Source organism: Mauremys mutica, chromosome 4, assembly GCF_020497125.1.
Source record: "Mauremys mutica isolate MM-2020 ecotype Southern chromosome 4, ASM2049712v1, whole genome shotgun sequence".
NCBI classification, from domain to species: domain Eukaryota; kingdom Metazoa; phylum Chordata; order Testudines; family Geoemydidae; genus Mauremys; species Mauremys mutica.
The window spans coordinates 15,880,488-15,906,785 of record NC_059075.1 but is presented as its reverse complement, the minus strand read 5'-3'; the positions used below and the strand labels follow the sequence as shown (position 1 = coordinate 15,906,785).

Sequence of the window (26,298 nt, the reverse complement as noted above, 5' to 3'; positions counted from 1 at the left end):
GCATCTGGAAAGTCAGGATTGGGAGGGCACAAAACCACTGTAGCCCTCCCTTCCCTCTGGGCTGAGAGTTCTGTGCTGCCCAACTGCATTTAATTAACCACACAACCACGTGCTTAGTTGTACACTGTAATCATCAATGACATATGGTGGGTCTAATGAGATTATTACATACCATACATTTCCCATATATTACCCTCAACTGGCAAAATCAGAGTAATAAGTGTGCTGCAGTACCTTTATTTGATGTATCCTTTCTTCCAGTGGCAACTCGCCTTGCTGTGAACTCAAGCCAATAACTGATTCTTTAAGTCTTTTTATCCAAGAAGACATGTTCTGTGCAAGCGCTTCAAAATTCTGCTCTTCCATGGACCATGTCTGACTAATTCCTAGTGCTTCACTTATGTGTGTCTGTAGTTCCTGATACCGACTAATGAGATGACTGGATTCGGACACTGTTTCATCTCTTGTAAACCCAGATTCCCTCAAAGAATTTGCCAGCTGAGACAAGGAGTCAAATGATTCTCTGAAAAATACAACAAATCAATCACAGTGAATCTGCTGTAACAAAGAGGAGTCAAGAAAGATACAAACTATCCCCCTTCCCCAAGACAAGGCTACCTCTGCTTTATTAGCATTTGGTAAAAGTTTTCTAATTTTATCTTCTCATTTTTGGTCTCTGGCAATTTTTCTTCCTGAATGGTGAGCCATTCCTTCAAGCCACTGCTGTCTTCTTGAAGTCTAAAGAAACAACATACACAAAAATGTATACATTGGTAAGTAAGAAGTATTATATCTGTAATTTCTAAAAAACATTGACAATAACATTTCACTGTAACAGATATGAAATTATCTGGGCTGTGATTTAGCAAGGTATTTATGCACATACGTAACTAAGCATGTGAGTAGCCCCACTGATTTCAAATGAACCATTGACAAGTTTTAAGCACATGCTCAAATATGTTGCTAAATCAGGGTCCTCATGATCTCTTTATTGTTAAGAAAACTGAAAAAGTGAAACAAAACAGAAGAAAACAGCAGATTCCTCAGTAACACATGATTTACAATGAAAATCAGAGTTATTTATTCTTCATTATGATTGTTTAAGAATGATATCACTTTATATCATCTATAAGTAAGCTGCTGGGAATAAATTTTAGCTCCCTACCTAATGAGTTGCTGCAGAGAAGCATGAAGTTTCTTTTCTTGTTTTTGACATTTGGAGGTTATGCTTTGTAATTCTGCTTCTTGATCTCTCACCCAGCTACTAAGCTGGTTAACACTTGCTTCAGGCAAATAACTCTTCACCTTACTCAAGAGAGATTTTACCTCTTGGATGTCACTCTCTTTGCCTTCAAAAGTTAGGAAACTCTTAACAAAAGCACAAACATGACAAATTAGAAATGCATGTAGCAAGTTTGCTGCTATATAACAGATATTTATATTCTATATAAACTTCTTAGTTTGTGTTATCACTATAAGCTTTTTTAAAAAATCATTAGTGTCTCTTGCAAGGTATATTTACAGTGTTCTATTCATTTAAAACCCACCTCACCTAAGTGCAAATGGAAAAACTCCCTTGAAATATAAGGGGAAAGTAAAGAAGAAGAGAGGACAGAGATTCTCTTCTGGGGTAAAGTACACAAAGCAGAAGAATGAACCAAGCATCCACAACTTTCATATTCAAATCTCTCATTAAGACTCACTTCTTCCATCAGGCCTTCAACTGTTGATAAACTATGACTGTCTGCTCCAACCTGCAATTTGCATTGTATCAGTCTGACAGAAGAAAGGGAAGAGAGGCAGGAAGGAAAAGGTTGAGGGCAAACAAGAATATCAACACTGACGGGCTGGAAATCATGGAGAGCCTAAGTAACAAAGAATGGGTGTGTGATGGGCAATGCTGAAGGAGACCAGATGATGGTCAGAGAGGAGGAATGGAGCAACAGAGAGATCAGAGAGAGATCAGTGTGTGGTGAAGATCGAGTCAAGTGAACGGCCATTTTGGTGAAAGGGAGAGTTGAACCAAAGCTGCAGGATGAAGGAAGACATGAAGGTGAGGAAACATGCAGCTAAGGGGTCAGATGGGTCATCAGTGTGGAAGATGACATCATCGAGGATGAGTGTGGGAGATTGTGAGGAGAGGAAGAGAGGGAGTGGAGTAAATCAGAGAGGAAAGGCTGATGGGAATGAGGATGCCTAGGGCTCCTAGGTGGCTACAGTAATATACAGATTAATAATAATATTAATAATAAGGGTGAAATACTAGTTCCACTGACGTCCATAGGGTTTTGCTATTGACTTCAATAGGGTCAGGATCACCTTAGGGCAGGTCCATACTCACCGCGCAGGTCGACGCGGTGAGTTCGACTTCTTGGAGTTCGAACTATCGCGTCTGATCTAGACGCAATAGTTCGAACTCCGGAAGCGCTGCGGTCGACTCCGGAACTCCACCACCGCGAACGGCGGTGGCGGAGTCGACCTTGGAGCCGCGGAGTTCGACCCCGCCGCGTCTGGACGGGTAAGTCAGTCGAACTAGGGTACTTCGAGTTCAGCTACGCTATTCGCGTAGCTGAACTTGCGTACCCTAGTTCGACCCCCGCCCTTAGTGTAGACCAGGCCTTAGTCTCTAAGACCCTGATTCACCATAATGCTTAAGCACTTCCTTAAGTCCCAATGACTTCAATTTAGTACGTTCTAGCATCTGAACTTTCCTAACTGTAGGTTAGAACTTTATCTCAAATGTACACTTCTTAACACAATTTTATTACCCCTTCCACTGACTGCCACGCTGCTTTGTGAATCTACTCCAAAGTACAGAGTCCCTTGCTAACATGGGAGGGTGCAACCTCCTTCCAAAATATTTTATATTTTAAAATATTCTAATATCTTACCATGAGCTTCTGCAATTTTTCTTCCAATGTCTGTTTTGTTTCTGATGGGTCAAAACAATCCTTTAAAGACAGCTGAGCGCTGCTGAACCAGTCATTAAAATCCTTACACTGATCTGCGGAAAGATAGAGTCTGACTTTTTTTTTTCTTATCCAGTAACAGAAAATCTCTACTCAACATGAAGATTTCAGTTAATCTCCTAATAATTATATTTATCAATGCTGTCCCTGGATGCTGCCTCTCAGTACATGCAAAATGACAGAAAATGCTGTTGTCCTTACTTCTTTCTTTTGGAACCCATCCTTGTATTGACAGTGAACATGACATGCTGGAGCACCCAGCTCAGAGGCCTGTTTGTGACATTTTCAGAAAACGTTGCCTGGGATAATCTATCATCAAACATTCTGATTTACTGTTGCTACTCTGGCCTCTATCACAAAAAAATACTATTCAGCAAATACTATTCCCAGTGACTGCAGGCTGATATTCTCTTTGGGTGAAATTCTCTGCGGGCATAACTCCAATGGAGTTACACCCGTAGGTTAAAGATACCCATCGTCCTGTGTTTGGCAACTAAAATATGTCACCTAGAACTGAAAATACACACTTATGAATAGGCCACATCAAGAAGCTAAGCACTGTTCGCACATGCATTGCGGCAGCGAAGTTCTGGTAACCTTTCCTATTGCCAGATCTCAAATGCTGATCTGAAAGGATGGACTCTTGAAGGAGTTCCTCAGACACTATGGAACACAAAGACCTGCCATGATTCTCTACACAGGGCCCAATCTACAGTCTTTATTCTAACAGAACTTCCATTTAATTCAATAGGAATTTTGTGCAAGTAAAGACTGCGGGACAGGACCCACAGCTCAGAAAGAATGTGGAGACTGAGGGTCAGATCCTGAGCTGGTGTAAGGAGACATGGTTCCATTGCAGCAAATGGAACTATTCCATTTTGCGCCAGTTGAGGATCTAGCCCTCAACTTTTGACTTGCGAGTTACAACATTCAAGCACTTCCTCGACACAGACACGTATGTCAGTCTTTAAAAGTGAAATCCATTTTTGCTTACAGTTCAAAAGACTGATAAAATGATCCTGGAAAATGTGTTTCTTTGTATTAAATAAATCAGTGATACACTGAAGCTGCTTCTTTAATTCAGCCACTTCTGGAGTCAGACAACCTGTCTTTTTTTGGAGTAATTTCACATGGTGTTTTTGTTGGAGAATTTTCTGATGTAGCTCCTAAATTAAAAAAATAAACAAATTAAAAAGGAAGAAAGTTAGTGATATATTAAAAGGCATTTAAGGTTAAGGAGAAGGTTTCAGCATGCACTGTACAAAGCTGTTTTGTGACAAATTAAATTGTTTTAAGAAGGGGTCATTTCAAAATATGTCAAAATATATTAACATTATTTATGCAACAAATGAACAGGAATAAATACTAAGCGGTGAGCAGGCGTTATTACACTTACACACACACACACTTCTGCATCACACACAACAGACAGGTGGAGGTTATAGCAATGTAACAAACTTCAGGGCCATAAATAAATAGCATTTATCATGTACCTTTGTATCACCTGCATTATGCACACTAATCCCTCTCTCAGGGACTTATTCTAACATTTCAAACCACTTAGCAGCCACAGGGTTGTTGTTTTTTTTAAATAAACATTCTTCAGCCAAATACATTTTTACTTCTCTCCTAAACATGGAATTTGTTATCTCTAGACCCTGCAAGGCTAGATGCAGGAGGCAAGATCCTTAGCCCTGCTCTGTCCCTTCTGGAGGTGCAAATGGGTGGAAAGTTGGCTTAAATAGCCAAGTGGGGATTCCCTTGCATAGAGGAATACCCCCGTGGCATAAAACCAGCATAGTTGGCTCTGTATCACCAGCTCCTGGCAAACGATACAGCTCTACAATATAGCCCAACATCATGATGTGACCCAGCCCAATATATGCACTGGGAATTTAATACCTTTTGAGGTGGTGCGTGATTACCAAGCCCAGCACAAACTACTATTTCAGGTAGCTAAAATGTCTGATTAGCTAGCTATAGAATACTCAGAGAAAGCAGGCCTTTCCTTCTTGTTCGTGGGTAACTTTGGGAAATACTGGGAGTCAAGTTAAATTCTTTACTTCATTGTTCTACCAGCTTCAACCGTTTTAAAATACATGACAGAAACACATATGAAGAGCTGCCCGTGAAAGAAAAGGTTATCAAAATTACAGGAGATGCATAATTTGATATACAGTACCTCTAATTTCGTAAAGATCTCTAAAGTGTCAGAGGGAAATAAAGCTTTTAAAAGTGATTCTGTCATCCCAATCTGTGTCTTGGCAAGGTCAAGGTCCCCTTTTAGCTCTGCTGAATTGCCATTGAGTTCACTGGGTCTCATCTTATTCGGTAAGTGCTTTCTTATTAGCTCCATTTTGTTCTCAACAGATGACTTGATGACCTTAAAATTGGAAATGCACAAGCAGCATAAGAAGTTTTACTGGACTAGTTTCCTACAAAATGGGGCTCAAAAGAGTTTAATCCTTTTTATACCTAACCTTTCTACATTAATTGCATTTTCCTCCATTCTAAACTACTGTACTTTCTTTTTTTCTTATCTCTGATATTTAAGAAAAGAATCTAATCCTACACTGAGAGTGTTGCTGCTGCTTTAAATGAGTAAAGTTTATTCTTCTGACTACATGAATACTCTCAGCTGAACATGGGCACTAGTCTCCTCTCCACTTCTGGGAACAACAAGGAGCCAGACCTCTCTGATCCATACAATGACATTCTGCCCTGTCCCAGGCATCCTGCAGAAGCATTGCCACCAGAGTGCCACATGGCTCCACTGCAGGCTTCCAAGGACACAGCAAAGAGGGGATGGAGACAGAAGGGAGCAGAACAAGTCCCCATCAGCTTACACAGCAACAGAATCACTCCATGGCCTTCATAGCTGTTCTAGACGCACAGAAATTGCCCCCCGAGTTGCTTACAATGGTCATGTCCTCACCCCAGAACACCATCCTTGAGAGCTTAGGCACACAAGAAGTTGAGTCTGAATTGCACAGGGGTTGTAAACCCCCTATATAAACTTGCCACACTGATTCTGCTCATTTTTGGAAATATGTGCCCATACGGGGAGAAGGCTGTGTCCCTAACCTAAGGAATTAGTGCACCAGTGCAAAAACATTTATATTGACTTACTACAGAACCCTACAAGAAAAGAACACAGTAAATACAACAGACATGTTAAAAATCCATCGTAAAGTAGCTTGTTGCCTGCCTGGAGTTCCCCTTGGTGCAAAGTGGCTCTTCAATGCCCTCTACTTGGAGCAGTGGCTAAAGGCCTGGTCCTACTCCCCTGGAAATCAATGGGCATCCATCCATTAGCTAGAAAGGAAGTTGGATCAGGCCCTAAATCAGGGGAGGACAAAATTTTTGGCCCAAGAACCACATCTGGGTGGGGCAATTGTATGCAGGGCCATGAATGTAGGGCTGGGGCAGGGGGCTGGGGTGTGGGAGAGGGTACAGTGTGTAGGAAGGGGCTCAGGGCAAGGGGTTGAGGTGCAGGAGGGGTGCGGGGTACAGGAGGGGGCTCAGGGCAGAGGGTTGGGGTGAAGGAGGGGCCTCAGGGCAGAGGGTTGGGGTGAAGGAGGGGTTTGGGGTGCAGGCTCCAGCCCAGCACCGCTTACCTCAAGCAGCACCGGGGTGGCAGCAGCGCGCAGTGCGACTAAGGCAGGCTCCCTGCCTGCCCTGGCCCCGCGCCGCTCCCGAAAGTGGCCAGCATGTCCAGCAGTGGCTCCAGGGGGTGGGGTGGTGCAAGCGGCTCTGCCGTGTGCTGCCCTCATCTGTGGGTAACGCTCCCGAAGCTCCCATTGGCTGCGGTTCCCCATTCCCAGCCAATGGGAGATGCGGGGGCGGTGCCTGCAAGCAAGGGCAATGCACGAAGCCCTCTACCCTCCTTCCCCCTCCCCCAGGGCCACAGGGACATGGTGCTGCGGGGCCAGGGCAGGCAGGGAGCCTGCCAGCCCCATGGCGCCATGGGGCTGGCAATCCCACGGGCTGGATTCAAAGCCCTGACAGGCCGGATCTGACCTGCGGGCTGTAGTTTGCCCTCCCCTGCCCTAAATGCCACAGTTTGATCCCAGGACAGCAGAGGACAGACTGAGCCCTTAACGTTTAAAAATACTGGTTTGGTTCAGACAATTTACTTTAAAAAAGGGGCAAATTAAATGTTGATCTTAATATCCTACAGAAATATGTCCCTTGCCCCGTGGTCAAGGCAAACCAAAGTAATGATTGTGGTGAACAGGGCACTAATGGCTAGATTACAATTATCAATGCTATCATGTTAACCATATACGTCACCCCTTACCTGCAGCTCCAATGGAGGCTCACTGTTATGAAGAAGATGCTCTATCTCAGCCACTTTTCGGTCAAATTCCTCTAAGCTTTGCTCTTGGACCTGTAAAGAAGACTAAAGGGGGGGGAGCGAAACTAATATACCTGTAACTACATAATTTTCTGTTGAATTTAATTTCCATTTTCCTACTAGAGTACAATGATGATATTACTAATTTATTGAGCCTGTGTGCTAAATTCCCTTTCAGATTTCCATGGGAGTTGTGTGTGAAATGAGTTCAGGACTAAATCCTGATTATATTTTAAGGGTAATACTTTAGCGTGATTTGATGATATTTCATAATGCTGTCTGCATCTATGTGGATTTCCAGGTATATAATAGCCCAATCCAACACCTACTGAAGTCTCGGGCATTGGATAAGTCTATCAAAATTTGATTGTCCAAGTTAAAATACCCTGGGGGATCTTCAACTTCTGAAACAGGTGCTATCAGAAACATTCTACATGTCACATTCATGAATCCATGTGCCTCGTTCACTCAGGGCAAAATATTCCTTTTTCTCCTTCTCTACCTACTTAGCGAGTGACTCATTTCTGTCCACTCACCCATTCCAGTTCGCACAAAGAGGAGTTTCCAGTTTCATGCCAACAACATAAAGAACACAAGAAAGTTGTGCAACTTCTTTCACATAATTTATATGGAAACCATCTTTTAAATAGGCTGTAAAATATTTCACAATCTAGCTCCTGTCATGCTAAACTTTTTGGAAACATATAGACTTAAAATGAGCTGTATTTAACTGCATTGCTATAATGGAGCTGTCATTAAGGATGATGGTTAATATTACACACTAAATATGTTGCAACAATTTTATTGCACAAACATTCACAGAGATCTTTCATGGTAAAGGAAAAAATGGATAACTGTCCGAGATTCCCTGGGAACTTATACAAGTCTTACATTTAATATAACTATGCTGGATCAGTTTTCCTTCCTTGCCTGATCTCTTTTGCACTGCTGAAGCGATGCATGGGTGATGGAAACTGATTTTATCTCCCCTGCTGAGGGTTCTTCCTCATATAAGGGAATCCACAGCTGGTATGAATTCCACATAGTTCCTACACCTACCACACCCAACCCTAGTAAAGGAGGCATGCCAGCGGTGTGGCCATAGCATACTGTTTTTCAACAGTTTCTAGGTGACAAAATGGCTCTTAGGGGACAGATGCCAGCTGGTGTACTTTAGAGCAGCTCTGAGGTATTCCAAACTATTCCAAGATAAACAATAAAATATGAAAATAGCAATACATAGTGTGATGTTTCACTCCATATTCTTTATGAAAATATGCTTATCATATGAATATGATATAACTGAGATGTACTTTATGCAAGATGGGTCTTGTAAGATATCATTGGAAAGGTTATGATTTACTGAATGCGATTATCCAATCCATATGCCTGTATCTGATGTTAGCAATATTGACTATGTATCTGTATTTCAACTATGCTACTTTGGGTGACGCCCACTGCAAACACTTCAGGTACAACAGTGGAAAAGCCAGACAGGGCTCATGGTCCATCAGTGAGGACAATGGACTGTGAAAAGCTTGGCCTTCCTGTGGATGCTCCATACTCCCACTAACTCATGGATGCTGTGATCCTGCAGAGTCAGGTGGTCTTGTCACCTGATACTAAACCTTACCTGGGACTTCTTGTAACTTTCCACTGGAAGAGAAGGGGGGGGGAAAGGGTCAAGTCTGGAAAACAAAGGATTCCTGCCTTATGTAAATCCTATTTAAGGGTGGGGAGGAAGGCAAATGGGGCTCCTCCTCTCCATGGCTGTCTGCCCAAGGAGAAAGACTGCAAAAGCCACCTGAAGGGAAGGCAAGTGGGAGTCCAGACTGAGACAGAGGTCCAGTCTGAAAAGGAATATAACTGGAACTCTGAACCACAGAAACTCTGCAACCTGCCTGCAACAATATCTTGGTTGAAAAATACTATTTGTAACCAATTTCTTTAGTGAAACTAGCTTAGTTTGCCTGTTTAATTTCATTTGGTCAATAATCTGCTTTGTTCTGTTTGTTACCCCTTTTACTACTTAAAATCTGCCTATTATAGTTAATAAAGTTTGTTTTGTTTATTATTAAACCCGTTTCTGTAATTTCTAACTGGGGGTGTGTGAGGAGGGAAGTTTTGCATATCTTCCTCCACACTGAGGGAGGAGGTAGATTTCATAATATATCTTTGGGTCTGCACTCCAAGGGAGGTGGACACCTGAGTGTTAGAGCAAGTCCCTTAAGCTGAGCCTTCCCAGAACTGATCTCAGTGTCTGTTTCATTCTGCAGCTGGGGGTAGTGCAGCCTGTGTTTTGGAACAGGCTTGACAGCCTGACTCTGCAAGACAGGTAAAAAGGGTGCCCAAACTGGCGTGACAGGCGGGCTCAGTGGTATCTCAGCACATGAGGTTACATTTCAAGGGGTCCAACCTATCACACATAGATTTAAACATGGCCATATACACACACACACTCACACACCCTTATCCTTGTTTCTCTGACAGGTTCTATGTTTGGAGCACATTGTGGGTGCTCTTACACTATACATACTCATGCACTCAGGGCTTGTCTACACAAACATTTAGTTCTTGGCAAGCTGGGGTGTCTATCTACCCTGTACTAATCTGCTGCAAACTAACTGTCCCTGTGAACCCTGCTGACTTCCATTATTTGATCTAGTCCCATTTCAAAGAGGACTAAATCAAAGTGAATTAATGAATCATTAAGTTTCCAAGATCTGCATCCTAGTGAGGTACACAATTAATTCAGTGAACTTGCTCCGAAATTGCAGAGAAAATTACAAATTTCGAGACTTTCGCTGTGTATCACTCAGGGGCGGCTCCAGGCCCCAGCACGCCGAGCACGTGCTTGGGGCGGCATGCCGCGGGGGGCGCTCTGCCGGTCGCCGGGTGGGCGGCAGGCGGCTCCGGTGGACCTCCCACAGACGTGCCTGCAGAGGGTCCGCTGGTCCCGTGGCTTCGGTGGAGCATCCGCAGGCACGTCTGCGGGAGGCCCACCGGAGCCGTGGGACCGGCGACCGGCAGAGCACCCCCCGCGGCGTGCCGCCGTGCTTGGGGTGGCAAAATGCCTAGAGCCGCCCCTGGTATCACTGATATTTTTAACCAATATGTACCTTTATATCCTACAAATCCTTAACATGTTGGAATGAGTTTGTTGTATTTAATTGACTAATATTATCTCAGTCAAATTACCTTCAATTGTGTCACCTCCTCTTCAGTCAGCTGATGTTCTTCTATGCTCCTAAGCTGTGTATTTGCCCATGTGTCAGTCTTGCTGAATAAATTAATAAGTTTGTCCCACAAAGCCAGAGCTCTTCCCAAATTTTCACAATAGTTTTCAGTTTTTTCATTGATCTACCACAAGATTTACAATAAAAAAAAATTTTAGAAAACAAAGTAAGATTCTTAGCAGAAAGGCAATATGATAAAGACTAGATGAGATGGAACCACACAAACAACAAGGGCAGTAGCTGCAAAAAAATTTCGTATGTCTTCATTGTGCACTGGTCAGAGAGAAGACATTTCAGTTCTTACTAAATATGGCTTTCAGAAATACCATATCAAATACAATGGCTTGTCTCCAGTTTAAAAACAGGTTTAGCAGCATGACTTGCTAATCACATTTTATCTACACTCAATAAGTACAATTTTATCTCAGCATCAGAGTACTACTTAGACTGACACTTTCGAATATTTCAATTTCTTACCAATTGCACAGGCACAGTAATCTTCCATATTGTTCCCAAAGTCTAAACCAACAGAAGTTGCCATAAAAGCTTATAAATCCAATCAACAAAAGCAAATATTGCCTTTTTGTATGCTCCAGAATTGTCCATTGTAGGAGTGTGCCCATGACATATATAGCCTTATATATCACAAACAATGAGGTTGAAGACATAGTCTAAGCTTTGCTTTGATAAACACTTGACTTTATCTCTTAAGAGTCTTTGACATTCTGCATTTAATTTATTCTAAATATTAGGTGCAAGTCAGAATCAATTACTATAATGCATAACAGATAAGACCTCGTTGATAATTTACTTTTTACATACATCCAGCCATCTGTCCACAATAATGTCAGCCTCATTCTGAAAGGGAGGCTCCTCGAAACTTCTCATTTTATTGATCTGGAAGTGGAGGTTTTTGCAGATCTGATTTATTTTGTCTACATCTTCAGAGCGATCGTTAAATTCTTCTTTAACCGCTTCAATCTGTGAAAAAGAAAGAATGTATATTTGAAAGCACGTGTCCTGCATTTGGTCAAAACTCTTGTTTATCCACCAAATCTTTTTCTTTTTCTGGTTAACTATCATGCTGTTCTTTTCAATTGAGAAACACAGCAGCATGACCCAAAATAATCCATTCTATCTAATACAGTGAGACTAAGAATCCATCCTCTGTCATTATATCCTATTGTCTGTACTACTGATCTGAACATTCCACCTGTCACTCTAACTACATCATGATACAGACTGTAAATTGCTAAATGAGGAATAGGAATATTGGTTTACAAATAAGTTTCTGGCTTATGAGACCCAAACAATTTGCCTCAAACAAATTAATATCCACAGACATCAAAAGTGAATTACATCCATATACAGTTTCAGATACCGAATGAAACAATATCTGTACAACAATAATCTGATTCACACAAAGCTCTGAGAGATATAATTTGTGATTCTGATTCTCAGTTTTATCACTGCATGTTCCTAAAAATAGGAACTGCCAAAATAAATTCACATTGGTAAACAGCATACTGCTATTCATTTTAATTTTTATTTAAATCCTAAAACAATTTCTTAGTGTACAAATATAATATCAGTGTATATTTATAAACAACATTTAAAAATGAAGGAAATGAAATACTGACCTCTAGTGTTTGGCAATTTGACATTAATGGATCTATCTTTTTTCTCCAGACAATGTTCTTTTAGGATATGTCTACACTGCAATGTAATCCCATGGTTTGAACTCAGGCTCAAACCTAACCCCCCTTCCATTTACATACAAATCGCACTAACCCATGGCTCGGACCCAGGACCTCATGAGATGGAGGTTCCAAGCCTGAGTCAAGCTAAATCCCAGAGTTCAAGCCCTATTGCTCTGCAATGTAGGTGCAGTCTCGTGCTCTGGGAGTCTGCCAAAAGAATCCCATAGGCCAACTTTCTTTGTCCTCTGGATAGTCTAATTTGAGGGACAGTCCAGTTTTCCAACACTGCACCACAAACAAAGAGCTAGAGCGGCCAAATTTGGGTGAATGCTAGGAAGTCTGGGATATGGGTGGTTGGACTCCGGCCCACATAATGCAGTGTACACGAGAGCCCCAGGGTTCAACAATTCCTAACCTGAGGTTACAATGAGTGTACAGGGGTGGGGAGATAGCTCAGTGGTTTGAGCATTGGCCTGCTAAACCCAGGGTTATGAGTTCAAATCTTGAGGGGGACACTTAGGGATCTGGGGCAAAAATTGGTCCTGCTAGTGAAGGCAGGGGGCTGGACTCAATGACCTTTCGAGGTCCCTTCCAGTTCTAGGAGATTGGTATATCTCCACTTATTACCTTACCTAGACACTCAAGCCCTAGGTTAACAAACTCAGGGTCCAATAACTCAAGTTCTACTAACCCTGGGCTTACATTGCAGTGTAGACATATTATAGATGCAGCCAGCCACTGAGAAAGAGGTGGGGGGGAAGGTCTTGCAGCCCAGAATGAGAACAGACTTTCTGTCCTATATTTGATGGGAAAGTAACTGTAACAGCGCACTGGTACCTGAGTGCATACACATGTCCTGGTGCATCTGTTACAGGCTCCAGCCCTCTAAAGCTGGAAGTTGTAGTCATAAGGCACATGATTATGAACAAGCATGTGACCTAGAGAAAACCAGACAGAAGGCTCGCCACCTAGGCCTGGTGGATGGTCTGGTAGAGACTGGGGATCAGGCAAATCCCAGTGTGGGGCTGCTATGTAGTAGCAAGCCAGAGGGCTGAAAGATTACAGACCCGAGAGAGGTCACCAAGAGGAGAGAAAGGACTAATCCCAAAGGGGTGTATAGAGGCTGGAGTGCCTGCAGCCCATGGGGAGGAACTGCTTGTACTTATTGAGTGTAATAAATCAGACCCCCCAAGCGAGGGGATGTTACCTGAACTACATAGGTTTGTGTGCCTAACAGGGGAAACTAAAGTACCGGACATGTGACCCAGTGGAGAAAGATAATTCTAGTATAGAAACAATAGCACCAATAATATGTGAATTATTAGTGTATGGCTGGAGAGTCTTGCCCGCATGCTCGGGGTTCAGCTGACCGCCATATTTGGGGTCGGGAAGGAATTTTCCTCCAAGGCAGATTGGCAGTGGCCCTGGAGGTTTTTCGCCTTCCTCCGAAGCATGGGGCAGGGGTCGCTTGCTAAAGGAGTGGGTAGATCGGCTTATGTGGCCTGCATCTTGCAGGAGGTCAGACTAGATGATCATAATGGTCCCTTCTGATCTTGAATTCTATGATTCTATGAGAGATTCTGAGGTTGGATGTCCCCTTAATCCTTTATCCAGTTATGAAGTGCCTGTAGGCAAGAAGTGTGGTCCTATAGACCAAGCACTAGGCAGGGATTCAGGAGACCTGGGTTCTATTCCCAGCTCTGCCACTGGCCTGCTGGGTGACTTTGAGCAAGTCACTTCACTGCTCTGTGCCTCAGTTTACCCCTTTGTAAAATGGGGATAATGATATTGACCTCCTTTGTAAAGCACTTAGAGATCTACTGATGAAAAGTGCTTTGTAAGAGTTAGGGGGGAGGGATAGCTCAGTGGTTTGAGCATTAGCCTGCTAAATCCAGGGTTGTAAGCTCAGTCCTTGAGGGGACCACTTAGGGATCTGGGGCAAAAATCAAGACTTGGTCCTGCTAGTGAAGGCAGGGGGCTGGACTCAATGACTTTTCAAGTTCTCGGAGATAGGTATATCTCCAATTATTATTTATTATATAGGCATGATTATTGCTCTATGCATGCAGTGAACATTAATGGTGCTGAAAGGCATGCACTTGCACTCAAAAAAGTTATTTTCAAAGTCTGTTGAACACCAAAAGGACCACTTGGGAGTGACCACTTACTCCCTATAAAATCAGTCATAACTTTTGCAATGGTATCAGCTGATGCCTACATTACTGTGAACACTTAACAGTTAGCAGATACCATATCTAATAGATGGTGGCTCCTGAGACTGAAGTTCTCATAGATGGGGTTTATCCTCCATACTGCGTGTGAGCCAGGAGGAGAAAGGGGAGAAATATGAAATCCTGGATTCTGTTAGTGCAAATGCCCTCCTCACCCCCACAATCAAATCTGGAGATGGCTGCAAGGACACCTTCCTCAGCTCCTGCCTCCGCAGCAACTTCAAAGTGCTGTCCACACAGCTATTTTTAGAGCACTAACCCGAGCTGGGAGGCTTGCTCCCGCAAGCTGTGTAGACACACCCTTAGAGGTACAGCCCAAAAACTCACCCAAGGTGTTCCAGGTATTCCTCTGAGCAAGGAAGGAAAGTGCTTATCTGAGTGATATGCACGGATTGTAATTTTGATCTTCTGTTAGAGTACAGAGTCACACCAGAAACTTCTCTGAAGCAAGAAGCCCACAATTATGACATTTAATATTATGTTCATTGTATGTTGTCTACTGTGCTACTGTGTTATCAAAGGAAAAAGGGTCTGTCTTTATATATCTCAGCTATTTAAAATGTCCTCTTATTAAATAACTAAACTTGCTTTGCTTGTGTATTTAAAAATTGTGCAATAAAAACGCCTCTAATATATAAAAATGGTGGAAAGTTGGGAGAATATTTTAAAATAGCACGGCTGAAATTCCATTGACGTCACTGGAAGTTTTGTCTTCAATGTGGTCAGTATTTCACCCTCTCTCTTTATTACATTTTTATTTTTTTTTTAAATCTCACACATTGAAAGTGAGCTTAGTTTACTGTGTAAAGTTAGAGATGAGCCTAACACAAAAATCTGGTTCTGAACATACTCTGAAATAGCTTGGAGCCGAAACCAGAGTCAAGTCTCAACTTTGCAGCTCAATCCTACATCTATAATGAAATGAACAACAGCTCACATCTGAACTCCCTCAAATTTTGGAAAGATCAGATCTGGATTTAAACTTTCCAGGTACACCCTTTACCTCTACAGAACTCACCTTTGCTATCATCCTCTGCAGATTGTCTTTCCCCATGTAAGAAGTCTGCTGTGAGAGGACACTCTCTTGTTTCTGGATCATGCTCGTCAGACTATTTTTGCAGCTTTGATACTGCTTCAGGAGCTCCACCACCCTCACACACTGTTCCTGGCTATTCAAAGGCAGAATTATTTACTATACATGTATAAAGGAACAGCTTCAACCCCTCCTCTCTTCCACACGTAAAAGTGACATAATATTAATAACTTACATTTATATTGCACCTTTCATTCTGAAGGCTCATTTCACCCACCAGTGGGATGAAACCCAACAGCTATTTAACCGCATACAGCAAAATTTCACCACAGTTTAGGGCAAGAAATTTAAAATATTATCTCCAACTGAAACTGGAGGAGGAACTCAGTACACAAAATGTAATTATGCAAACTGAAATTTAAGTAGGCCATTTGTATTAATTTACAGTAACTTCCACAGGACCTTTAGGGTGGTATTTTCAAAGCTGCCTAGGGGATTTGGATGCAGCATCTAAATCCTTTAGGCAGCTTTGAAAATACCATCCTTACTGTTTAGGATCTCAGTCTTGTATCTCATCTAAATGTTCAGACCTTCTGTGGCACAATGCCCCTTTCCTCATACTGGAGCACTAGTTAAGTATAGACTTAGAGGGAAGCGTCATCTCTTGACTCACCATCACTTCCATCAGGAGCTAGGTGTTTCTTAAGAGTTCCCTCATCCAAGTACTCACCATGTTCCATACTTAGCTTGATATATGATAGGGTTACAGGATTGCAATAATAATACAATATGTTTTTAAATGTGAATTTTTGCCTAGTTCTAGTACTACGACAGCAACATTTTCTTTTTTTCTAAATATATTATTTACTTTCAAGTATCTCTGTTTAAGGCCCTTTTTCCGTTTGATTTTATGAGAGATGTTATTACTCATATGACCTGCTTAAAATTTTCATTCTTTCTCCTTACCATTCAGCAAGTGACAGTTTTGTATCCTCCCACAACCTTTCTGTAACTGTGCACTGTTCATCTGCTTCTTCTCCTTTTGTCTCTTCAATCTGTAGAAACTTGTTAGCAATTTCTCGTATGGATTTCATTTCAATAGCATAGCAACCCAATTCCTGTTCCAATTCAGTTAATGATTTTATCCTTTATTAGAAAAGAAATAAAATATAGCCCTATATTAAAACAGATCATAGATTTTTTTTTCAAATGTAAGTATGAGGTTTCTTTGAAAGTTTTTCATGAATGGCACACATTGACTAACCTAACATTAAATGGGAAAGAACCTTATTAATGCAGAGTTAAGGCTGCCCAGTGATAGCTCCTGCCCTTCCAGAATGTCAAGTTCAGCATTAACTCAAACTTCTGAAAAGCAGGAAATACAGAGTTAAGATAAATGCCTATGCAACCTTAACTCTGCCCCACTGGAGCTGGCAATAGCCACTGGGGATTATCTGCATGCACTCCAGTTCCCTCTGTTAGGTGTAGTTGTTTTGGAGGGTGGAAGAATAAGTTGGAGTAGGTTGGAGAAGCTGTGATTTGATTTAAGAACTGAGTCTGAGTCCCCCCATATTTGTTATCAAAGGAAAAAGGTGCAAGTGGACCTTGATGTGCCGTCTACATCATTTCAATACAGAATCACATATGTTGTCTCAATAGCAGGGCACTGAGGCTTCTTGCTGGGGGTAATGTCAGTAGTGAGGTGGAATATGAAAGCAGTCTGTGGATTTAACCATGGGTAAGGGAAAGTATAGGTTTAGGTATATTCTGTGTGCAAGTGTGGAGGGTTTCTAAAAGGGTATGAAGTGATTGTTATAGTCTGTAAGTCTGTCGAGGGCAGGGCAGGCGCAGTGTTTGAGCCCAGGGCAAATACATTACAGTGAAAGTACATTACTCTGCCCATTACAGTGAAAAGGCAGAGTGTGAGTGTGGTGTGTTGTGGGGCATGGCTCAAAGAGGGCAGAGTTAAGGTTGTGTGGTTGTTTACCTTAACTCTGCAGTTTCTGGTTTTCAGATGTGTGAATTACACCGAACTCCACGTTCTGAAGGGCACAAGCTATCACCAGGCAGCCTTAATTCTGCATTAAAACAGTTTTTTGCCGTTTAATTTCCTACTTTTTTTTAAAGAGAAAGATAAATGTTTGTTGGTAGGAGTGATCATTTAGATAGTTGTAGGTCTCACCTATGTGCACAGTTGATGTTTGCTACTGTGGATAGGAAATAACCAAAAGACTTAGCTTTTATATAGTGCTTTCCCTCAGCGGAATTCAACAAACTTTTCATCATTACCCTCATTTTACAGACAGGAAACCAAGACGCAGAGAGTGAAGTGACTTGCCCAAGTCACTCAACAGGCCAGTGGCAAAGCTAGGAATAGTCCTGTCTCTCCATGAGGCCACACGATTGCTATGTGATTCTTCAGTGCTCCTCCCATTCCTGTACATTTTGTTATAGTGGAATGGGGATAATGGTCATGCTTTGAGATGTTAGCCATATGTGACGGGCATGAGTGAGTGAGTTACTAACAGGGCTGGTGGGAGAAATCTCACCTATGGGCTATGTCCCAAAACTTGAACAATTTTATTATATGGTTGTTACAGTAACTTTAAGCATGTAAGAGAAGACTGGCGTGTCTCTCTCCTGCACACCCCCAGAATACAAGAAGGGTTTAGGGAGTGGGGCTAACGTACCCCCAGAAAGGCAAGACCCCTCGAGAACCTGGCTCAAATGCGAGGAGGCAAAGAAGGGGAGGTAAGACTCCAATAAATGAGCAGGAGCCCCCAGATCTTGGCACACACATGGCAGACATGGAGTGGGGTTCAGACACCAACAATGGGGGCCGAGACTCCCAGATCACATCGGATGGGTAGGGAGAGGGGCTCAGACCCCCCAGAAAAGCAAACCCCCATCTCATCACCTGGATCACATGGGTGGAGTGAGGGGGTGAGGGTCAGACCCCCACAGATGGGCAGGGGCCCTCAGATTCTGGCACACACATGGAGGCAGAGAGTGGGGCTCAGATATCACTGGAGAGCAAAGAATCCCAGATCCCAGCTCACATGCAGCGGGTGGGGGGCAGGGAGATGGGCTCAGATCCCCCACAGGGCCACTGGGCCCCCCCAGTTCCTGGCACACACATAGGGGGCAGGGGGTTAAGGCACCCCTGGGGGACAGGAACCGCCAGCTCCTGAAGTGGGGGCAGGAAAGGAGCTCAGACACCCCTGGAAAAGCAAGCCTGGCTCACATGGAGAGATCAGGGATGGGGGCCAGACCCCCACAGATAGGCAGGGGTCCCATATACTGGCCAACTCACAGGGGGGCAGAGAGTGGGGCTCAGACAGGGACACCCAGATTCCAGCTCACATGGGGGAGTAGGGAGAGGGGCTCAGACTCTCCCCCTCCAATTCTGACGCGCACACACACACACACACACACAGCAGGGGAGAATCTCGGGCTGACAGGCAGGCCTGCCACTATTGTCCCCCAGGTCCTCTGACACTCAACCTGCTCCCCTTCCCTTCACCTGGGCCCCCCAACCCCTCTCACCTTCCATACCACCCATCCTCATTTATCCCTATCCACTTGATGCTGCTCCAACCTCCTATTGCCCCTTTTTCCCCCACTCTTCCACCCCTAAAATGCCCCTCCCCTGTCAGCAATCATTTGCATATCTAAATTTTAAAAAAAGTTACTGAATTTCTAGGCATACCGCAGTGACAGATTTCAGCAACAGCCTCCTAACCTTTTCCATATTTCAGCCCAAGGTGGGACTCCACCTGATGCTAGCTAGGTTCAAAGGTCAGGTTCAAAGGACTACTGCTCATCCCCTTGAGGTCTGCAGCTAGTGTGAAACTTTGCAGGCTCTGCACTCCTCTGTCCCCGCATGCTCAATATCATCAATTTGACACGAGAAAAGACGGTTACTCACCTGTAGTAACTGTTGTTCTTCGAGATGTGTTGCTCCTATCCATTCCAGTTAGGTGTGCGCGCCGCGCATGCACGGCTCTTCGGAACATTTTTACCCTAGCAACACTCGGTGGGTCGGTTGGGCGCCCCCTGGAGTGGCGCCACTATGGCGCAGGATATATACCCCTGCCGACCCATCCGCTCCTCAGTTCCTTCTTGCCGGCTACTCCGACAGTGGGGAAGGAGGGCGGGTCTGGAATGGATTGGAGCAACACATCTCGAAGAACAACAGTTACTACAGGTGAGTAACCGTCTTTTCTTCTTCGAGTGATTGCTCCTATGCATTCCAGTTAGGTGATTCCCAAGCCTTACGTAGGCGGTGGGGTCGGAGTTAGATGTTGCTGAATGCAAACTGCTAAGCCAAAGGCTGCATCAGCTATGGACTCTTGGACCAATGAGTCAAAAGTGTGGATCGAGGACCAGGGAGCTGCACGACACATCCCCTGAAAGGGTATGTGAGCCAGGAAGGCAGCAGAGAAGCCTGAGCCCTGGTGGAATGTGCAGTAAGATGGCTCCATGGAACATGGGCCAAAAATCCAGGAGGTGCGGATGCACAACGTCATTGAATATGAAATCCTCTAGGAGGAGACAGGTAAGCCCTTTGTCCGGTATGCCGGTACGACAACGGTTTGGGGGCATTACGAGAGGGCTCTGTCTGCCAGATATAGATTGCGGACACCCTACGGACGTCGAAGGAGTGCAATTGTTGTTCTCCTTGCAATGAGAGTGGCTTCGGAAAGAAGACCTGAAGGAAGACATCCTGGTAGATATAAAAGGCCGACACCTCCTTAGGGAGGCAGGGCGGACGTGGTAAGAACTGCCCTTGTCCTAGAGGAACACATTATACTGTGGGCCTATTGTGAGAGCCTGAATCTCGGAGACTCGTCTGGCCGTTTGAAAGGCTACAGGAAAACCGTCTCCCAGGACAGGTATATCAATGAGCATGCTGAGATTGGCTCAAATAGGGCAGGCATAGACTGGTTAGAACCAGGTTGAGGACCCAGGTTTATGGCGGGGCCCCACTTGGGGGGTATAAACACTCCAAGCCCTGAGGAACCTGATGGAATGGATCGGGACCTCGGCGGGAGAAACATTGAGTGTTTCGAAGCAGCAGGAGAAACGCGTCCACTTCGCCAGATACATTAACCGAGTGGAAGATTTTCTACCACCCCGGAGAATCCTGTAGACCCGAGGCAGAACCACGTAACTCGGAACGGGTTAGCCACGCAGCAGCCCTGTTGTGAGGTGCAGGGAGTACAAGTCCGGGTGGTGAAGCTCGCCGTGATCCCGCGACACGGGGTCGGGGCAAAGAGGGTTGGCTACCGACAGGTGTAGCAACATGGTGCACCAGTGCTGCCCGGGTTACGCTGGAGCGATCACGATCAGGTGCGGTCTGTCCCTGCGGAGTTTTAGCAGGACCCTGTGAACCAGCGGGAACAGTGTAAAGGCGTACAGCAGATGGCTGATCCACGGCCTCAGGGAAACCCCCCCAAGACCGAGCCTGGGGAGAGGCCTTGGAACGAGGAGAACTTCTTTCTCTCTTCGTTCTTGCGAGAGCGAGGAGGCTATGCGGGAAAAGCTCCACGTCCGGAAAACGGAATGGATAATGTCCGGAGGAAACGACCACTTGCGAGACAGGAAGGATCTGCTGAGGCGATCCGCCAGCTGAGACGCCTGGTACACAAGGCAGAGCGGTCTCAGCTCTCGGACATTGATGTGTAAGGCCATCTCTCGCGCCGACCGAAGGCCGTGAGTGCGAAGCCGAGCCAGGGGAGCACCCAGCCGAGAGATGGGGTGTCTGTCCGGAGGGACCCCGAGGGGTGAATGGAACAGCCTGCCTGGATACACCAGGGAGGGCGCTGACTCCCGGTCGAGGGAGCCTAGGATGCTCGGGGGGAACGAGACGACCACGAGTATGGTATCTCTGCCCGGGTGGTACACCCAGGTGAGCCACAATTGAAGTGGACGGAGGCAAAGCCTGGCATGTTCGGTTACAAACGTGCAGACAGCCGTGTGACTCAGGAAACCTAGGCAAGTGCGAGCCAAAGTTGTCGGGAAGGACCGTAGGCCTTGTACAATCGTTACCCTCGCCTGAAACCGAGGCTGAGGTAAGCAGGCTCTGGAGAGACTGGAGGCCAGGGCGGCCCCAATGAATTCTATTCCCTGTGTGGGAATGAGAGTGGATTTTTCCATTGATCATCAGGCCTAGACACGGGAATAGGTCCGTGTCGATGCCCACACGACTGGTAACTTGGGCCTGGTGGTCCCTTGAATGAGCCAATCGTCTAGATACGGAGAACGTGTATCCGACGGTGGCGAAGAGACGCGGCGACTACAGCCATGCACTTTGCATACACTTGGGCTGTATAGAGGCCAACCGGGAGGGCCGTATACTGGAAACGACGGTAGGCCCCAAACGAGGGCACTTTCTGTGTGGAGAAGAAATAGTGATGTGAAACATGCGCCCTGCATATGGAGGGCGGCGTACCAGTTTCCGGGATCCAAGGATGGGATTGACGTCCCCCCTGGGTACCGTGCGGAACTTATCCGCATCGTGACTTGTCACGGTCCCGCAGGTCTAGGATAGGTCTGAGACCTCCCTTCGCCTAGGGGATAGGTTTCGTCCTTAGGTACCTCCTGTACCTTTGGGGTCCGGATTGACGCCCACGACCGCGTAAGCCACGCCCGCTGGCAAAGTACTGACTTTGGCAAGGCGCAGGGAAAGAGCGGATACGCTGGGGACGGCAATGTCGGTTCTGAATTACCGGCATGTGTATGCCGACAGGGAGAGAGCTCAAAGCGACCCTGCTGCCCTCTAGGCTTTGCCGCTTAGGGCCAGTGTTTCCAGGGAACAGGCCTTTGTCATTGAAGGGCAAGTCCTGTACAGTGTGCCGCAGCTGCGAGGGAAGGCTCGATAACTGGAGCCATCTTGTGGCCACCCCCGAGGCCAGAGCGGGAGTTCTGAAGAACCGCCTCTGTAAATTTGGCTGCCACCCATAGTAGTGGCTAAGCAGGGCTTGCCAGTCTGCCACACGAAGTTGCAGGGCCCCCGCCGAGTATATCTTACGGCCCAGTAAGACCATACGCCTAGCCTCCTTAGATATAGGGGCTGGTGCGTTTGGATTAGAGGAGGGCCCGAGGAGTATGTTCCTGCCCCCCCTATCCGGGGAGGAGGAAGAAGAAAGGCCAGGGAGAAGCGGGTCCTGTGTGGGCTCACGCTCCTGGACGACCTCCTGATCCGGCGGGATCGGGGAGCCCGGTGGATGAACCGGGGCTTGCTCCATACCGGTCGGAGGGGGACAGCTAATTGTCACCTCTGGCACCCAGAGCTCCGACGGAGCGGAGCGAGATGGGATCACTGGTACGCCGCTGGCGTGGTAGGACACCCAAGGCGTCCAGAATGACCACTGATAGGTCTCCTGGAAGACTCTGGAGGGCCCATCGGAAAACAGAGTTCTACGCATAGGAAGCGTCCGCACGGAACGACACTGATGCGTGTCTGGATGGCCCTGGAGGAGCTGAAAAGCCCATGGTAGAGTCTGCGTCTGTAACTGACGTCACTCGACGCTGCGCCCGGGATCGGTACCGGGATGGATCGGTGCTGCGGGACGCTGACCGGTGCCGCGAGTACTACTGGTACCGACATGGAGAACGGTGCCGAGACTGAGAGCGGCGTCGGGACCTCGATCGGCGGGACCGAGAACATCTGCGGGACCGCGATCGTAAACGGTGCCGCTCTGCGGTGCCGACGGAGGGTGGACTGATCAAGGCAGGCTTGCCGATTGACTATGTAACCCGCACCGGCGGTGCCGGGGGTTGAGGCAGCGCAGGCTCTGCCCTCGCCAGCAACTCCCTCACTGTGGAAATGTTTCCGGCGTGGAGGGAATAGTGAGCTCGACCACAGCTCGCACCACAGACGCCACTTCATAGCGAGCTCGACCACGGGCCGTACCGGGGAGCGTTCCCGCACCGGACTCGACGGCTTTGCCTGGCCGGAGTTAATGGTGCGGGTATTGTCGGTGCCGCGGCAGACATCGGTGTCGGGTGGTCCGACTGAGCATCGCGCTCGGCTGCGGAGCAGGCAGCTCGGACGCAGCTTCAGAGCGAGCTCGACCACGGTCCGTACCGGGGAGCTTGCCAGCACCGGACTCGACGGTCCTTACCTGGCCGGAGTTGATGGTGTGGATATCGTCGGTGCACAGCAGACATCGGTGCCGGGCGATCCGACTGAGCATAGCGCTCGGCTGCGGAGCAGGTGGCTCGGACGCAGCTTCCTAGCGAGCCCGACCACGGTTAGTACCGGGGAGCTTACCGGCACCGGACTCGACGGCTCCTGCCTGGCCGGAGTTAATGGTGCGGATAGTGCCGGTGCCGCGGCAGACATCGGTGCCGGGCAATCCGACTGAGCATCGCGCTCGGCTGCGGAGCAGGCAGCTCGGATGCAGCTTCAGAGTGAGCTCGACCGCGGTCCGTACCGGGGAGCTAGCCAGCACCGGACTCGACGGTCCTTACCTGGCCGGAGTTGATGGTGCGGATATCGTCGGTGCCGTGGCAGACATCGGTGCCGGGCGATCCGACTGAGCATAGCGCTCGGCTGCGGAGCAGGCGGCTCGGACACAGCTTCCTAGCGAGCTCGACCGCGGTCCGTACCGGGGAGCTTTGCAACACCTGACTCAATGGTTCTTACCTGGCCAGAGTTGATGGTGTGGATATCATCGGTGCCGCGGCAGACATCGGTGCAGGGCGATCCCACTGAGCATAACGCTCGGCTGCGGAGCAGGCGGCTCGGACGCAGCTTCATAGCGAGCTCGACCACGGTCCGTACCGGGGAGCTTTCCAGCACCGGACTCGATGGCTCTTGCCTGGCCGGAGTTAATGGTGCGGATATTGTCGGTGCCGCGGCAGACATCGGTGCCGGGTGCTCCGACTGAGTATAGCGCTCGGCTGCGGAGCAGGCGGCTCGGACGCAGCTTCAGAGCGAGCTCGACCACGGACCATACCGGGGAGCTTTCCAGCACCGGACTCTACGGCTCTTGCCTGGCCGGAGTTAATGGTGCGGATATTGTCGGGGCCGCGGCAGACATCGGTGCCGGGCGAGCCGACTGAGCATAGCGCTCGGCTGCGGAGCAGGCGGCTCGGACGCAGCTTCGTAGCGAGCTCGACCACGGTTCGTACCGGGGAGCTTTCCAGCACCGGACTCGACGGCTCTTGCCTGGCCGGAGTTAATGGTGCGGATATTGTCGGTGCCGTGGCAGACATCGGTGCCGGGCGATCCGACTGAGCATCGCGCTCAGCTGCGGAGCAGGGACGTCGGCGACGGTCGGTGCCGAGAGGCCTTAGCGGTACCGGCGATCCGGTGCCGAGGGAGCGCTCCTTGAAGATTAACCAGCGCTCGGCGCCGAGAGCGGAGGAGCAAGAGCTGCCTCCCTCAGGAGCTGCTTGAGGGGAAAGCCCCGCTCCCCTTTGTTCTCAGATGAAAGGCCTCACAAAAGCGGCACTTATCTGTGTGGTGAGATCCCTCGAGGCACTTAAGAGAGGATCTCTTGTCGGCAGCGGCTTATGGCCGGCCGAGCATTACACAACCCTGTGGACCGGGCATCGGACCCGGTACCGGGTGAGGGGACGGGGATAAACCCCGAACCCCTGTAAAATAAATACTATTCTACAAACAAAATAAAGTTAACTACAACTGTAAACAGAACGAGAAAAACTACGAGTAGCTAGGGAAGTGGAGGTCAGTTAAGCTGCGCTCCACTGTTCCAACTGGCCGTCACGGGCGGGAAGAAGGAACTGAGGAGCGGATGGGTCGGCAGGGGTATATATCCTGCGCCATAGTGGCGCCACTCCAGGGGGCGCCCAGCCGACCCACCGAGTGTTGCTAGGGTAAAAATGTTCCGAAGAGCCGTGCACGCGCGGCGCGCACACCTAACTGGAATGCATAGGAGCAATCACTCGAAGAAGAATTAGTGCAGGATGCTTGTGACAAGCCAAACTGGAGAAGGAAAATCCTTTTAATTTGATTTCCCCCCAAAGGACGGGTGGGTGCATGCCCTCTGTTGGAGTGACCCTTGAGCACTGGACACCCTTGTGCGATGATCAGAGCCCTTGTCTGATCTCTATCTGTGACCCAAAATAGCTTTGCAAGAATCTCTCAATTTTAAAAAAAGATGTTTTTTTCTCAGGACCCGCTTGGTGAAATGGCCCCAAATTTGGGTCACTAGCAGAACCCCGTGAAGTACTGGTGCTAGTCCATTGGAAACCCTAAACAGGAATATTTTGCCCACACACACACACACACACAACACATACTAATAATAGGAGACCCCTTTGATCCGTTCGGGGTCCTAAGTAATTGCTTACATGTACCTCGTTGCAGTGGCACAGCTGTACTGATACAGCTGCACCACTGAAGAGCATCAGGTGAAGACACTTTATGGCAATGGAAGAAAGCTCTCCCAACAGCATTAAAAAAAACACCTCTGCAAGTGGCATAACTTATGTCGGTGTAACATATGTCGCTCAGGGGGGTGGAATATTCACATCCCTGAGCGACGTAAGTTTTTCCAACGTAGGCTGTAGAGGAGACATAGACCCAGCCCTGGTCTACACTAAGGGGGGGCGGGGTTGACCTAAGATATGCAACTTTGCGTAGATGAAGTCGGCGTATCTTAGGTCGACTTACGTGGCCGTGAGGACGGTGGCGAGTCAACCGCTGCTACTCCCCTGTCGACTCCACTTCTGCCTCTCACGAGCTGGAGTTCCGGAGTCAACGGGGAGCACGTTCGGGGATCAATTTATCTACGTCT

The 26,298-nt window shown here is 47.0% G+C and overlaps 1 protein-coding gene across 8 annotated transcripts in view; it reads right to left on the bottom strand.

Moving 5' to 3' along the window:
- SYNE2 (spectrin repeat containing nuclear envelope protein 2) overlaps positions 1-26,298 on the bottom strand; it is a 237,632-nt gene that overhangs the window by 158,175 nt on the left and 53,159 nt on the right. For 7 of the 8 annotated variants that reach the window (XM_045015450.1, XM_045015451.1, XM_045015453.1 and 4 more), the window contains 11 exons: positions 16,493-16,672; positions 15,512-15,662; positions 11,385-11,543; positions 10,525-10,686; positions 7,270-7,371; positions 5,152-5,352; positions 3,964-4,135; positions 2,892-3,004; positions 1,166-1,368; positions 619-738; positions 235-523 (listed from right to left, as the gene is read on the bottom strand). In XM_045015450.1, coding sequence (XP_044871385.1) covers positions 235-523; positions 619-738; positions 1,166-1,368; positions 2,892-3,004; positions 3,964-4,135; positions 5,152-5,352; positions 7,270-7,371; positions 10,525-10,686; positions 11,385-11,543; positions 15,512-15,662; positions 16,493-16,672 — 1,852 coding nt within the window. The remainder of the gene's footprint in view (positions 1-234; positions 524-618; positions 739-1,165; positions 1,369-2,891; positions 3,005-3,963; positions 4,136-5,151; positions 5,353-7,269; positions 7,372-10,524; positions 10,687-11,384; positions 11,544-15,511; positions 15,663-16,492; positions 16,673-26,298) is intronic. The other variant, XM_045015457.1, reaches the window with a different exon arrangement.